The 16,549-nt window shown below is 33.5% G+C and overlaps 1 protein-coding gene across 1 annotated transcript in view; it reads right to left on the reverse strand.

The window, feature by feature from the left end:
* The window catches only part of LOC126975984 (uncharacterized), a 101,821-nt gene extending 85,624 nt beyond the window's left edge, over positions 1–16,197 (reverse strand). Inside the window, exon 1 of the mRNA XM_050824120.1 lies at positions 16,028–16,197. Within this exon, the coding sequence (XP_050680077.1) occupies positions 16,028–16,106 (79 nt within the window). The 5' untranslated portion in view covers positions 16,107–16,197. The remainder of the gene's footprint in view (positions 1–16,027) is intronic.
* Between the last annotated feature and the right edge of the window lie 352 nt (positions 16,198–16,549).

Consider the following 16,549-nt stretch of genomic DNA (forward strand, 5'->3'; position numbering starts at 1 on the left):
TCTATTTACATTAAAGGCTAATAATTTTCTCAAAAACTTTTGATGTAGTTTGTACCACTACCACCGCTTCGGAAACAAATGGCTTTGAGATAGAAGCAGCGGCGCAAGAAACTTTCCCAGCATTCTTTTTTACGCTCTTTTAATAAAATATATAATAATGTACTGTCATTCTTATTGCTATAAAATAATCATAATCTAGTCCCAGGCTGTCCGATCACTTAGATATTCAGTTGTGGCGTAGTAGGAATAACGACAGAGCCATTTTTTAATAAAACATATAAATTTACTTATATATAATGCCTGAACAGTGCCTGGGACTAAAAGTGTTTACGTTTTATATAAACGCTAACCCTCAAAGCTAATCATTTATATCTCATGAAGCCTACTAGAATTTGTTACAAGTAATCTCTTATTTCTAGTGTTATATAGATTTTTATGTGTGTAAATAAAGATCTTTTAATTTATATAAAAATTCAAGTTTATACAATAATAAAAGCCTCTTCCAGATTTTTCCTCAGCGATCAATCCAAAGCTGTTCTTCCCCAGGTTGGTTTTCTTTTTAAAGATCATCTTCTCTTCTAATCAATGGTCTCCCCCAATTTTCCCATGCATTTAATACCATTCTACGATGTATTCCATTAGTATTGTGGTCCAATTCTATAATTGCGAGCGGCGTTCTAGTTATTATTTTGGTCTTTTCAGTCTTCATACTCAAACAAAATTTGCTTTCTTAAGCCAAATCTTGTAACATTTTTGTAGTGTTATTTGTGGGCTCCAACCTTTTATGGTCTTCTACAGAGGATGTGTTCCTGTATCTGTCGCAGGGATATGATAATAACAGAGGTTTGGTGAATTCGTTCAAAAGTTAAGTGATTTGATCAAATACCAGTATTGGTTCCAAAAAATGACAATAAGTAACGTCACTAGAAGAACTTAGGATTAGCCAAGCGAGACTCAGACTTGAGTCATACCCCGACTCGGACAGATTAGTTGGTAGGGGCTGGCGGGCCATGCGTGGTTTATTTTTTAAATAATAAGGGTGAATTAATATTGAATTGATTTTCAAGAGAATGGTGCGTTACCTTTTCATGGGAGTAACATCTCCCTCTCTCCCCCCTACTCTCTCTCAGGTGGGAGGGCCACCTGAGAGACGATACTAATTTTTAACCAATATATGTTTAAGTCTTACGAAATAAACATTTTATATGCCAAAGATGAGACTTTTTGTCATTTCAAGAAACCAACTCTGGCATTTGGACAAATCACTAGATTTGTTTCGAGAAATGATAAAATCGTGTTGTTATTTTAACATCCTCCGTGATTTGAACAATTCACTATTTTAATCATATCCCTGCGACATATCTATTGAAAGTATGATGTACCATGTGATCAAAGTTTCTTGCATAATAAATGCAAGAAATTAATTATAAAAATAAATAAATAACAGAATAGATATATTATATACACGTAAGCAAACAACAACAGTAGGTTCAGAGAAGACTAGAAAATATTCACATAAACTCGTAAGCGAAGCTGTAAGAGGGTATTCATCTTAACATCATCCATTATTCAACAATATAACACTTACATCTTGCACGTGGGGTTGGCGTGTGCCCAAAGATAATTCCGTGGCTTAACAAAATTTGCTATCATATTTTAAGTTGAGCACGGATTTATTTTTCGCCTTTTAAGGTTAAATTCAACAAATTCTTTGGAATTTCGTTATATTTCTAGTTTAAGAGTATAGATGGGTATCGCAGCGGTGCCTTATTCTGTTACCAAGCACTAATCAAGATTTTTCACCTCAGTTATGCCCGGTTTCTCTGGTGTCTCCGGTGCTCTCTGATAAACATTTATTAGCTATTGGTACGTTAAAGTTATGTATACGCGTCGGTTAATTGTCACTGCGTTTCTGAAAACCGATCGCATCGTTCAATAGTTATGCAATCGATAACTGGTTCCTTATTGTGCCACTAGAGGGCTCTGTTTTAAACGGTAACTTTAAATTAATATATTCATTTAAATTCATCATTAATTCTAGGTTTAAGAACAATATTATTTTCTGTGATGATAAATAAGTGCTTTTATAATAAATTGGTAAAACATTATAATACTTTTTATTTATCCGTTGAGTTGCTGTTGTAGCGATTGAAATTACTGGTCTGTTGACCTTAAGGCCCGATATCGACCAATGCGGAGAGGAGATGTATTTTGATAGCCAATCAGATTTTGCTATTTCCACGTCTCCGATGACATTGATGACATTTGATAACATTATAAATAGGTACGAAATGGATTATTAAATTACTTACATCTGATAATATAATATCTTTATATTTTAATTTTATAAATATGTATAAATGATAGCATTGTGAAATCCAACATGTTTCAGTATAACAGGAGTATGCAGGAGTATGTTGGTATTTAGACAATTTTATTACATATTTTGCATGTCAATTGACGATACATTTTGGATTATCAATAATATTATGTTAACATCTAAAGTATAATGTTTCTTGCAACTAAAATTTCATTTCCTCTCCACTTAGCTTCGTTGGAAATGGATCAAGCGGAGAGGATAGGAGATGTCTCATTTTTCTATAGAATTTTGTGCCTCGACCAGCGATCAAGTAGTAGTGATCAAATAGTAATCGTGTAGGCGGGCGTGATAAAGTCATCGTTTCGTAGACATAACTTGACTCATTTCGAACGCACACAGCTCGAATCTCCTCTCCGCTTTTGGTGGAAATAACCTGACAGAGTCGCGGCTTATCTCCTTTCGTCTCCTGTCATCCCCGCATTGGTGGATAAAAGGTGACGAGAGCAGTCGCAGTATAGTGTACAAAACTATATTACAGTGAGAGGCTAGTTTTACTTGCCATGCGCTAAAAATCTAATTTTTAACGAGGAAGAACTAGTATAGACTAGGCCGGCCAGTTTATCCTCCTCGTATTCATATCAGGCTCAGGTCAACTAGTTCATCATAGGCTAAACGGGTTTGTCCAAAGGCCGTTAGTAATAAATAGTACGTCCTAAAATCGGGTTTGGCCGATAACATATAACGATAGGTAACTACTTAATATACTGGCAGCACTTCCGCTTTGGATAGCTAGGCTGATCCGTTGACTGAAATTGCTGCTAGCGCTTTGGTTTCCAGACCTATTGAGGCCCGTAGATAGTACTTTGTATATTCTCCGCACATCGGGGCCCCACGGGTCAAGTGTCTGGACAGCAAACTGCACAAAGATATGTCTCACTGAGACCGACATATTTGCAACGTTTGCCATGGACTGCCGTCGAAGCAGCAGCCCCAGCACTAACTGACGTAACTTAGACATGAGAAGGAGCCAAAGTGTCAACGCAAGTCGCGTCCCATACCAGCGCCCTTACCAGTCCTTAAGCCACAAGGGTCAATCCTTAGGACGCTTGCTGTCGCGGTGGGTAATAAATACCATTTGGATATATATGCTGTCAGCAATGCGCAAAGCGAGCTTTACTTATATTAAATGAAATATATTATATGTAAAAAAATTACGTCTTAAACAGTTTTCTCCATAGAAAACAACCTACCAATCAAGTTGAACCTCGCACTCGATTTAGTGGATGGAAAAATCGGGCGTACAAAGTTTTCTATTCAGGTATTTGTAATTAGTTTTCGAGCCTGTATTCGCTATGTTGTCCAACAAAATCCGTTTGAAATATGTAACAGACGGTGTTCATGGGAACGAACAGCGCAATTCACGTGACGACCGAATCTCAAATCGCAATTATTTATTACAGCCATAAACACACACGACAACGCGGCAGAGCGTGAGGTAGCACTGTGAACGTTGTATGCTCATTGGCTGGAAATTGCAAATGAACAAAACTTTGTTATTTAGTAGACGGATTAATAGTTTACTATAAAGCGGTTCAATCTAGATTTTAGAAATAGGTAAATAACATCATGTAATGTTTATCTTCAGCCGTTTGATCAATAGTGTAGTCCCTCTATCAATGTTTGTACGTTGAGTGTTTAGTAGTAGAGCTTATATTGTGTTTACACAATCTGTTATAGTTATTTATGCAACTGTTGTGTAATAAGGGGTATTAAAACATGAATGTGGGTTTGTAATAATAGTATCACATGATTGTTATAATACCTAATTATCAACAGTTGCATACACCCATAATATGAATCCTCTATAAAAGATTCTGAAACAGTTAGCTTACTGCTAACATTAAAAAAGCCAGTTCTAGTAACCATAATATCATCCAAAGAAGTGTTATTATGACAACGGATGATATATTGTTGCACTGAATTTCATTACAACACTCGTTTGGTTGATGTAATGGTTATAAGGACATTGTGTGTTTTAATGTTGACAATAAGCTAACTGTTTTAGAATTTTTAATAGAGGATTTAAAGCATGGGTGTAGTTAAACATGTTAAAAGTATGGTGAGCTATTGGGGCTCTGACTATATATTGCTGCATTATAACTCTTCTTTTAGCATTCAGAAGAGGGCTATTCGCACTATTTATGTGCCTATGTCCTAAAAAATCATTGAGAGCAAAATTTTATGAAATTAACATCTTGACTTTTGCTTCTCAATAATGATAATGTAATGTATGTTCATAGGCATATAAATGAATTTGCTAGAAAGCGTCCCATAATGTTAACACCAGGAACAAACATAAGCTTATAATGCCTACTAGTCGGCTAAGTCGAGTTAATAAGTCTTTTATGCTTTTACAACAAGATCCCAGAAAATGTACAAAACAAGAGTATTACTATATTCAATAGAATTGTTCTAAAACGTTTGTGTGGTAAATGTTACTAAAACATAAATGACTTTTTAATTATACCACAGATTGGGAATGGAGCGATCATCCTCAGGCTATTAAATAATAAGTTTAATTGTAAGATATTACTTTGTAACCATATTTTTTTGAATGAAAAAAAAAACACCTGCCCGTTCTTCTCAGTCTGAGGCATTCTTTTTGGAATAAGTGGTAGTTTTTGACTTTCAATAAGTGATGACACATCCTATTTTGAATAAAAGTATTTGAATTTGAATGGGATTAAATGACGCAACTAACAAACAATATTAGCCAAGTCCTATCATGCCATAGTTTGATTTATGTTGACTTCAAGGTGTTTCTTGGAAGCATTTCAAATTTGTGAAAAACATCCCGACCTATAGTTAAATAAATGCTTTATGCTTCCTAAAACAATGTCCCTAGTATGATCAAGTATCAGTAAATACTAAATCAAGATCAAACTATATATTTTATGTAAAAGTGCAGTCCTTATTGTATGATACTCCAATTAAACTTAACCTAAAATTTATCAGTTATTCTAAGCCTGAAATAAATTGCAATTTTATTAGCAGATACAGTCAATCAACAGGTCTAATACAGTCGTCTGTAATAGTGTTAATGATCATTCTATCTATCGAAAATCTGGGCAATTTAGAAATTAATATTGATGGAATAAGCTTGTGGATATTGAGTGATAATTAAATTAATGAAAAATCTATTTTATTTAATGAAAGAATAAATACAAATATTTATATACGAAAACATATTTAAATGTTTAACATAATATTAATGAATTATGCAATGTATGAATTAGTGTATCCTAAACAAATATATTAAATGAAAAGGTCATACTGTTGTCCAAAAATTAAACCTTTATATAACGAAGTTTAAATAAACACGTAAACCTCAGTTAATCAACTTTTGTAAGCCAAAAGCTATTTAACAAAAAGGTTTCACCATTCCCGATTCGCAGCTTAGATCCTAAAAAGGGTCAGCCTCTAAATGACGTCATGAAAGGAGCACAATGTCGGAACGATTAAGCGCATCCGATACACTTGTTTACGTAACACCCGGAAGAAAGCCTATGTCCGGTTTCAGAGATAACTTTGGAATGTGCAGGCCAGTCTTGCATTAAAATTTCAGATTGAGAACTGTTTCTTTAGCAGAAGTTGTTTAGAAATTGAGAGAAATAATATTATAATGAGCGGCGGTTATATTGCAAACTAGCTCACCCGGCAAACGTTGTTTTGCCATATAAATTATTTTCAGAGTTAAACCGTTTCTTGGACATAGCAAAATTACTTTATTTTTTTTAATAAAAGATTTTTCTAAAATAAACGTAGCCTAAGTTACTCCTTATTACAGCTACCTGCCAATAAGAGTCCCGGCAAAATCCGTCCAGCCATTTCAGAGATTAGCCGAAACAAACAGACAGACAAAAATTGTAAAAAATGTTGTTTTGGTGTATGTACCGTCTAAATATTCATATACATGTAGTAAAATCGGTTATTTCAATATTACAAACAGACACTTCAATTTTATTTATATGTATAGAATGTATAGATATAAATTAAATTGATTAATTTAAATTAATCTTGCAGATTGGAGGATTCGTTAAGTGCGAACAAAATTGATTTCTATTTAAATTAAATAAGCTATTTTGAGAGTAAACTCAGACACAGGTTAAGCACCTATCGTATCAAGATGATTATTATTGTATTTATTATTATTATATTTTATTATAATCATGTAAGTATTTCATTTATGAAATGTCAATTTCCAGTACTCAATCCCCAATATTTCTTTCTAGCAGCTCTACATTTCACAAGGTCTGATACGAGTAGTTCGAGTTGAAACTTTTTTTTTAATGGAAAAGGAGGACAAACAAGACGCTTGTAAGTGATCAGCGCCGCCATCACATCACCATTCTCTTGCAACACCAGAGGAATTACAGGAGCGTTGCCGGCCTTAAGTGAAGGAGTACGCATTTTTTTTGAAGGTACCCATGCCAAATCGTCCCGGAAAAACCGCACAAGGAAGTTCATTCTACAGCTTTTTAGTATGTGGAAGAAAGCTCCTTGAAAACCGCTCTGTGAAGGACAGCCACACATCCAAATGATGGGGATGATATCCTAACTTGTGGCGTGTCGTGCGAAGGTGGAATTTGGCGGCAAGCATCAGGTGAAACAGCTCTTAGGAACACTCTCCGAGATAAATGCGGTAGAAAACACATAATGAAGCTATGTCGCTACGCAACGCCAAGTAATCCAGCCGTTCACAGAGCACTGGGTCCCCGATAATTCAAGCTGCTCTGCGTTGCACGCGGTCAAATGGATCGAGCTGATACTGGGGTGCTCCAGACCAGAGATGACAGTAATAATCCAAGTGTGGCTGGTCCTGCGTTTTGTACAGCGCTTGAATGGGGGCCGGCTTGAAGTATTGCCGTGCTCTATTTATGACGCCCAGTTTCTTCGAAGCCAATTTGGCTTTGCTCTCCAGGTGACCACGGAATTAGTAATCACTCGAAATTTCGAGAACCAGTATTCCGATACTAGGCGAGGCTGTAAGGGAAGTGTTGTCGAAGAGGGATACGGCAAATGGGGTTTTTTTAGTGGTAAACGCGCAAACTTGAGTCTTCTGGGGGTTACGAGACAAATAGAGAAGAATTGTAAAAAGCATTTAAAAAAATGGGAACAAATGAGATTCTAACAGCCAATCTATCACCTAACCTTAGGAATTCTTAAGACATGCAAGAATCATTAAAATGAACCTTTTAACACCAAATCTGGTGTTTGAAGTTCATAGGAGTTGAAACTTTTTTGGGAACGCTTAGAAAGTGTGGGGGTAGACTAAAAGCACTAAACTCGCGTGACTTGTCATGAATGTCACGTCAATTGTTCGTTTGATGATTATCAACAAGGAGTCCTAAATCTTTTTTGGTGTTATTATCTTTCCAAGGAATCAATGCTAAGAGTAGGAAGGCATTGGACGTAATTTTTTTTACGACACTAAGGGACGAGACGAGGTGGACGTACTGGTGATGGTAAATGATACGCCCCGCCCATTACAAATTAGTGCCGCTCGGGATTCTTGAAAAACCCAATAATTCTGAGCGGCACTACAATTATGCCCGTCACCTTTGCCCAATAATTTTACTAGACCGAAACACAGTAATGCTTATACATGCTTCAAGGTCTGCCTTGAGCCGGCGCCATTTTCTGAAAAGGCGCCATTGTGGTACCCATAATCTAGCCAAGGAGCCTTCCACTGGTAAACTGCAACCAGAGCAATTACATTGATAAGAAAGACATACATTGCATTCTGCGAGGTTTCAATTGGGGTTCTCACAGAGCTATACAAAATGATAGGAACCAAACCAAGAGACAGGTACTGTTGCCAACCCGAAACACCTAGTTCAGGCAGACTTCGAATTACTACTATATGAAAGGACCAATTCAAATGCTTGTGTGCCTGTCGTATTAGTTGTAGAGTAGTTGGAAACCCTTTGACCTTCTTCGTCGTCTTCATGGTCCTTCTTCATCGGACTGGGGAATATATCACTGGTGCAAGATGCTCTTGACCGACTAGTGGAATTGCTTATTGGAGATCGGCGTATTTTAGTGTGAAGACGCTCCGTCGAGTAATTTACTGATGACAGTATCCACGAAGTTGAATTTGGGTGGAATTAGTTTGTGTGGCAAAAAGTTGGTCCTGTGTTCAGCCTTAGGCAAGACAATGCTCGTGTACATGCAGCTCGGGAAAACTAGTCTATACTGGAAGACTAATATTTAAGTGTGCAAAAGGTATAGAATAGAATAATCTATATATATAAAATTGAATTGCTGTTCGTTAGTCTCGCTAAAACTCGAGAACGGCTGGACCGATTTGGCTAATTTTGGTCTTGAATTATTTGTGGGAGTCCAGAGAAGGTTTAAAAGGTGAATAAATATGAAAATGTTCGGAATAAAAAAAAAAACAACAATTTTGTTTTTCCTTTGATGTATCCCCTGTCGTTCAGAAATCAAATTGAAAGAATAGTTTAAAATGAATAACTAATTAGAATCTTTGTATCTTTCTAACTTTCTCAGGAGGTAAAAAAAAACTTAATTTTAACTATAGTTGGTAGAATAACTATAGATGTTAACTATGATGGCAATACAACGTTTGCTGGGTCAGCTAGTAGATATATAAAAATCTACAAATAGCAAATAAAAACTGCTTCGGACGAGATTCCTGATGAAAATGCAAGGGATCTAATTGAAAGCATAAATACAGGCTTTGAGAATGTTTGACTAAGAGGGAAGAGCATACCTATAACTTAGAATTGTTATGAGTGCAGATTTTTTTTAAAACTCAGTAACTTTCTAGTTTTCGTTTTAAATAAAAAAAAATAGTATTATTTATATAATAATCAACCTTAAGTGAAAGCATTCACAGCCTTGAGTGTAATAATAATGCTTTAGACATAATATCATGTTTTTTTTCTGACTTTTATCTAGATTTCCATTCGTCAAGATATAAATTGTTAATATCAGGTACTCCAAGATTTTCGAGTAGGTGTTGAAAGAACAGATTATATTTACTAGTGGACCCGACAGACGTTGTCCTGTACACACGTCTTAAATATGAAAAATCGGTACAGTAGTTAGGATGAGTTCACTAACATACACATGAGCAGGAGGATTATATTATATGGACGGAATTGTGAATGTAAACCAATCTCAAATTCACTGGAACACACAAAAAAAGAGATCAAAATCGGGCCAGCCGTTTAGGGGGTAGCTCAATTGTGAATCTAAACCATTCTCGAATCCACCTGAAGACACACACCAATCTCAAATTCACTGGAACACACAAAAATCATCAAAATCGGTCCATCCGTTTAGGAGGTACTTCAATTGTGAATCCAAACTATTCTCGAATCCACCTGAAGACACACAGAAAGTTTCATTAAAATCGGTCCAGCCGTTTAAGAGGAGTTCAGTTACAACAGACGCACAAAAGAAATATAATATATATATTAAGATATACTTAGGGTTGTAAAGGTACTACTTGTAAAGGTAATACTTGTCAGAACGGAATGGAGAAACCTTGAAGACCGATTGGTAAATCTTAGATGAATGTCCGTCAAGAAGGTAGTAGAAATTGTGCCATTGAGCATTATGAATAAGATCGCTAGGCCATACAATTTGCGATGTCTCTCAAGGCTCATTAACTTGAAGCATCTCCTCGTATGTCAGCCAGTTCCCAATTAAGACCAACCTAATCATCAATATATTGTATCCTCGTCCATTTTAAATATCCTTTCAGGTCGCTGAATTTTTTTTTGTATGTATTGCATGAGACTAAGCTGTTAGTCTGATTAAGGTCGGCTCAAGTCGAACACAAGAGAGCGTGAATTTTCTGAGAAAAAGTTGACCAAAGAATTTTATAAACAATTGCAATGTTGTATATTATACAAATGATTTAAGTTTTCTTTAGGCACGAGAGTCTCGTGCCAGATTTTGGCGAGACAACACGTCCTGAGGATGCATCGTGTAGAGGCGAAACACGTGTCGAATTGTTTTAAAAACAAATATTGGCGGAATTAACACTAAAGAAAACTGAAATCATTTGTATAATTATGGATTTCCGCAAAGTAACGCCTAATTAATATTTTTTTTTAGGTTGTATATTATAACTTATGACATATTGGTATCACTTTATGAATATTCAATAAAAATATTGTATTTCACAAAATTAATTGCTAACTTGCAGTTATATCGAATTGGTGAAGCTTATAATGTGAATTTTAATCATATTGATATTTTGTGCACGTCAGTTGGAATGTTTAAAAATCAAATTATACAAGCATTGAAATCATAACAAATATGTACCTTATATATTGTTTAAATTTTTTAGTTTGTTATTCGTTTTTCACTCTCTTATTTTGTATCCATAAAATTTTAACCTAATGTTTACCTTTCTCCATTTTTTTTATTTTAATTTGTGGTTAACGGTGCTGGTGGCACATTTAGTATTACCTTATAATCTACTTTAGTTAGATCTAATGTTTCACTGTTTGTTCACCCCAATAAATAAAATAAAATTAAAATCGCCCTGATGAAGTTTTCATTTTCAAGCACATGCCGTTGCAACTTATTATTAAAAACTATTTTTATTTGAAATAAGTGCTTCAATAAAAAATGAAAACAATTAATTTATTCATACATACATATGTATATCTGTAAGTTAATAGTACGGATGAAAGATATGTGAAGAAGCATTGTATATTTTTCTCAACACTAGACTTTGCTCGAATACCACGTATTCCTTTTATTGTACAGTCACCATTCCGCTGTGTAAATTTCCAAATTGATGGCAAACCGCTCAAGCACTTTGCAGCTTTCCACTAATTGTAAACGTTGGCCTTCAGTGCTTCAAAGTAATTGACATGTTTCCATCATCCCCTTGAATATTTAAATAATCAAAACTAGTGCTAACCAGATAAAACTGCTTTGTAACGATAAGTGTCCACAATCTAATGTGCACTGGAGTGTTGCCAAAATAAGGATATTTGTTTAATCGAATGTGTCTAGCTGTTTTCAACGGAATTACTATAAAGCCTGTAAGAAAAAATATATCAGAAAGAGTACTTACATTTTTATTCCATTTTTCTATTCTATATACGTTATTGCAATAAAATGGTTTAAAGTAAATAAATTTAAAATTCTGGTAACATGGACCTATGTACATTGATAATAATTCAGTTAGTATTTGTAGTTTTGATATTATACAAGCAAATATCTACTACAATAATAATATTGTAATAGATATTTGCATATTACTTAATATACCGGGAGGCCCACCCAAACCAGTCAGTATAGGGATTTCAGAATAAATAAGAGATAGACGAATATCTTCTAAGGAACCACGATATCGATTTTAAAGCAAAACAAAAACTGCATTCATAGATTTTCAAAAATAAACTCATACACTTCACACATTTTGCTTCTAATTCTCACCGTTTATCAATGGCATATTTAGAAATTACACACAAACAAACAACACAGCACAAAGCAAAAAAAAACTTCTGTAAAATAACAAATGAGAGTTAAATTTCCCGTCATTCGTTTTCTTTTTAATTGAAATTTGGTAATGCAGAAGTTCACGTTCCATTTTCAAATAACAGCAAAATAAAATCATTTACACCAGTATATTTACGTCATGTTGTCTGCGTATACCACTACGCAGACAGTTATTACCTACATTTTTTTTAACGACTAAAACCAACAACTTACATGAAATAATATCAAATAAAGCAATTTCTTTTAATTTTAGGCACAAGGTTTCTTAGCAAGAATCACTCCTTACAACCTAGTGTAAATATGGCAATAAAACAAAAATGTATTTTTTTTCCAAAATGACCGGGTTCGATTCCCGTATCGTGTATAATTTTTTTTTGAAAATCTATGAATGCAGTTTTTGTTTTGTGGTTTCTTAGAAGATATTCTTCTATCTCTTATATATTCTGAAATCCCCATACTGACCGGTTTGGGTGGGCCACACAGTATATAAATCCAGTGTCTTGATGTTTGTTCCCAGTGAACTCCTAAACTAATGAACGGATTTTAATAGGGATTACTTCATGGAGTGCATTTTAGTCCAAATTTAGAGACAGGATAGTTTTCATTTGGATTTGGGACCCATAATTATTTTTATTTCCAGTATTTGTCTTGTATGGGCATATTTTATATGAGTTTATGGTAGGGGTTATTGATATACGTAATGACTTGAGCTCTATGACGTGTCTCTCAGGGCTATCATAAAAATAGGTACATGTTGGTAGGTGAGTACCATTTGTGAGATAAATATATATACCATACCTCTAAAAGACTGTGTAACCTATTGTGTGATTTCTGTAAAGATTTCGTTTAGTGAAGGTATTAAATATATTCAAATCAACTGATACTCGTTTTTGTGAAGTTAGCCTTTAGGAGCGACTTGGAGGTAAACGAAAGTAACGCTCAGTAAAAAAGGCAATTGAAACAATTTTATAACCGTTGTAATTTTATGGTTTTATTTTATTATAAAAATTTTATTTTTTAAAATGAAAAAAGTGTAAATGTTTATTTTCTAATGAATAATATCAATACAAAATCAAATCGTTCTTTGTTAATTTTAAAATCTCACTTGTCAAAATTATAATATAATTATAGAGGCATTTTTTTATTCTGGGTAGAGAAAACTTTGCTCAAAAAATAAGGTTATATCGTCAGGGTTTCCGAGAAAAAAATCTTACAAAGTTCCTAGCGTTTCAGTAATACGTGAGTTTAGCTTAGTTGGTAACACAGCTTTTATTTACGTATAATTATATTATAATGTAATATATATATGTATCTGTTAATTATTCCTAAACTTAATTATTATTAAGTTTTACTAAATCGCGCGAAAAATTACACGTAGGTACACACTTTTTTTAAATCCTTGAGAAGGGAAATTGACTGAGACCACTAATGCATGTTTCCCAAAATCTAATAACAAAAGCATCCTTAATTATTCAGAAGGCCCTCAATCAAGCCTTACGTCTACTGGAAGTTGATAAGTCAAGAAATACTTAGCAGTAGAGTAAACTTGCAATATAGGAAAGTTTTGCAAAGCTAAGCATTGTACTCAATGAAGTTTTGAAGCTCTTTAATATTTTAAAACTTATTTTATATAGTATTAATTTAAGAAGAGTGTATGTATATTTAAAATATAAAAAATTATAATGCTTATACTTAACCCTCCTTTTCGCACTAGTGTCGTTATGACCTTCATGATCAAAGTGTTGAACTGTTGAATTATTAAATATTAAGGCAGTAAAAACTAAACTGTAAACGATTATACACGTGTATATAACCAATGTTTTAATTTTTTTATTTATCTTATTTTTATGTTTATATTTTTGTTTAATTTATGATAAAATATTTCTAAAATAGCTGCTAATTTAAAAGTGACTCAAAAGCAAAGTTAAAGTGTTAAAGAATCAATAAATAGAAAAGCGAGTGAAATAACAAATATAACTTAAAACCTAAAAATGGGTTTCGTTTTATTCATACGAATAAGTTTGGACGTTCTCAAAGTTTGGCAAAACAAGATTGTACGCGTTATCGCCCAACGCAATCACTCATAAAAGTTGTAATATCGGCTTTCGATTTTGCATCAACTGAAATGGTGGATTTATATTCGTATGGAATAAATTTTATAAGGAACAAAGCCTTTCAATTTTATAATACTGATTTTAAATGCATAATTTTATAATGCTTAAAGCATTAATTGAAGAATTGGGTGGCAGCGTTTACTGGGCATTAATTTGCTATGAATGGAGGGTCCATAGCTACTACGTAAGTCGGTACTGGCTAGGAGCCGATCTAATTTCTAGCCAACAGATATGTTTGAAGCGTTTAAGCAATATATCGTGAACTTAGAATATAAATTAAATTCACGAGTCCGCTAAGTTGATAAAAACGCCTACAGACCATCTTAAAGCGTACACAAAAGTATCACAGGTGGTATTCAAAGTTTCAAGCCCTCGGTTTCCACTCCAGTGAGTTGCCACATCTGCCAGTTGGCTTCCCTCAACACAATTAGGTACCTAAACTGTTCCTCATAAAAATGAAATAAATAATTATAATCTATATAACAGTTTTAAAGCAAATTTATTTAACATTTTTATAAATAAATTCATACCATTTTAATTTAAATTTTACGTCCTGTCCTAGGATATGAAGGTTTAGGTTTTAAGATATCTTGTACCAACAGTAGGTTTTAAGTTACTTTAATCGAACTAACGAACACATTATGATCCTTTTTTGGTCAAAATAAAGAATTTATTATTACTATTATTAATTATGATTCATTTGATTGACCTCAAGTTATAGCAATTTCCTTCCAAATGGATAAGTTTATTTTATAATTGTTTAAGTTAGTCGAGCGTTATTTTCATTAATCATCATTAAAATAAATTAAGCCGTAATTTTATTACTTGCAACTCGAGTATTCTCAGTAACATGAAAACATGTCATAGTAGAAGTATATCTATTCCTGTGGTATAAGCGAGGCACCTGATACACGTGTCCTAAGTCAATTTACTTTGATATCACTCTAATGGTCGTACTTTATATTCAAAGTAGGTTTATATTATTCCCATATAACAACTTAAGGACGTGTTTTGTATAATAATTCATTATTATCATACAACTATTTAATTTTACAATAATTGATGTAGTTAAGCAGAAAGGACTCAAACCACACAAAGGCATTTTTGAGTTATAGGTATTTAAGTTTCAGCTCTTAATAATCTTCCATATAAGTAATATCAAAAAACAAACAGTTTCCGTGTACATTTAAGTAGTAGAAGTAGTACAAATAGGGTTTTCTCTACATGATAGATTCGATCTTGAGGAGTATGATGGCATACATGACTAGTGTGGTTTAAGTCCTTTCTGCTTAACTACATCCAATTATTTGTATATACGAGTATAAAAAGCAGGTTAGATTCTTTTAAGCGCTATTGTGTCTAAAAACAAAAAAAAATATGACTTATTGACTTAAATATTTCCTTGAGGTTTAAAACATAAATTTTCGTTAGTGGTTAATCTATAATCTTAAAACAAAAAATATTTCTTAAATAAATGGATTATTTAAAAGAAACTATCGAAAATATGGAATATTATTTTTGTACCATTTGGTTAAAGATAAAGGAACATTTTTTTCCTTTATCTTCGTAATGCCGCCAATAGAAATGCTTTGGCCGGCCTTTGTTACGTTTTGTGGTGAATACTATTAAATATTAATATTAATGTACCCCTATCGCTTTATGCGGTTCAAAAGACGTTTAGTTGAATAGTGTTTTAGTGGATTAAGATCACAATTTAAGGTTGCTTTTTTAAATATTTTTATTATTTTTAAAACCAATTGTTTTTATAAGATAATTACTAAAGGGAATCTTTATTTCATGCAATAGATAACTATATATCGATTATAAAATTAATAAAAAATAAGAGATTTTATGTTGCAAATTTAAACAAATCTAATTAAAAAAAAACTTCAGAAAAAACATACATAAATTAACATAATTAAGTAAAAGGTATAATAAAGAGTTAAAAAAATGGTACTGTGAAACAATTTTATTCCGGATGTAACGGTCGGACAAACATACCGTAACCGAGTAAAGAAGGGTTAAAATTTAATACAAAACTTACCATCAAAACATGTGAATAGCCACAGAACTGCGATGCACAAATGAGTGCAGGTACACTTTGATGCCTTACTTCGAACCATTTTAAAACCATCGAAACACCATAACACTTAAATCACACGATACCACGTAAATGACGTAACTCGTACAAAACATTCGCTACGTCCACTCTCGTCGGAGTCTAACGAAACACTGAACTTGTGAGCTGTCGACTGGAGGGTGTGGAGGGGTAGGGTTGTTTTGTATCTCACAGCCGCAACTCACAACAGTCATTTTCCTTCCCAGTGCTTGCCTTCGTTCAACCACGTGTCGTGCTAGTCAATTTTCGTCCAAATAAACCTAACTGTTTTTATAGCAGTCGTTAACTACATTATTAGTATGTATTTGATTGTCGATTGGTGCTACTTTACGTAGTTACGAGTGCTTACCTTTTTAATTTTGATGGTTTTGCGGTTAAAGGGTAATTTATTTCTATTTCGACGTTTTTATAAATACGCTAATGGTTTCAGACGAATTATACAGGCAC

The sequence above is a fragment of the Leptidea sinapis genome, chromosome 38 (assembly GCF_905404315.1).
Source record: "Leptidea sinapis chromosome 38, ilLepSina1.1, whole genome shotgun sequence".
Lineage (NCBI taxonomy): Eukaryota > Metazoa > Arthropoda > Insecta > Lepidoptera > Pieridae > Leptidea > Leptidea sinapis.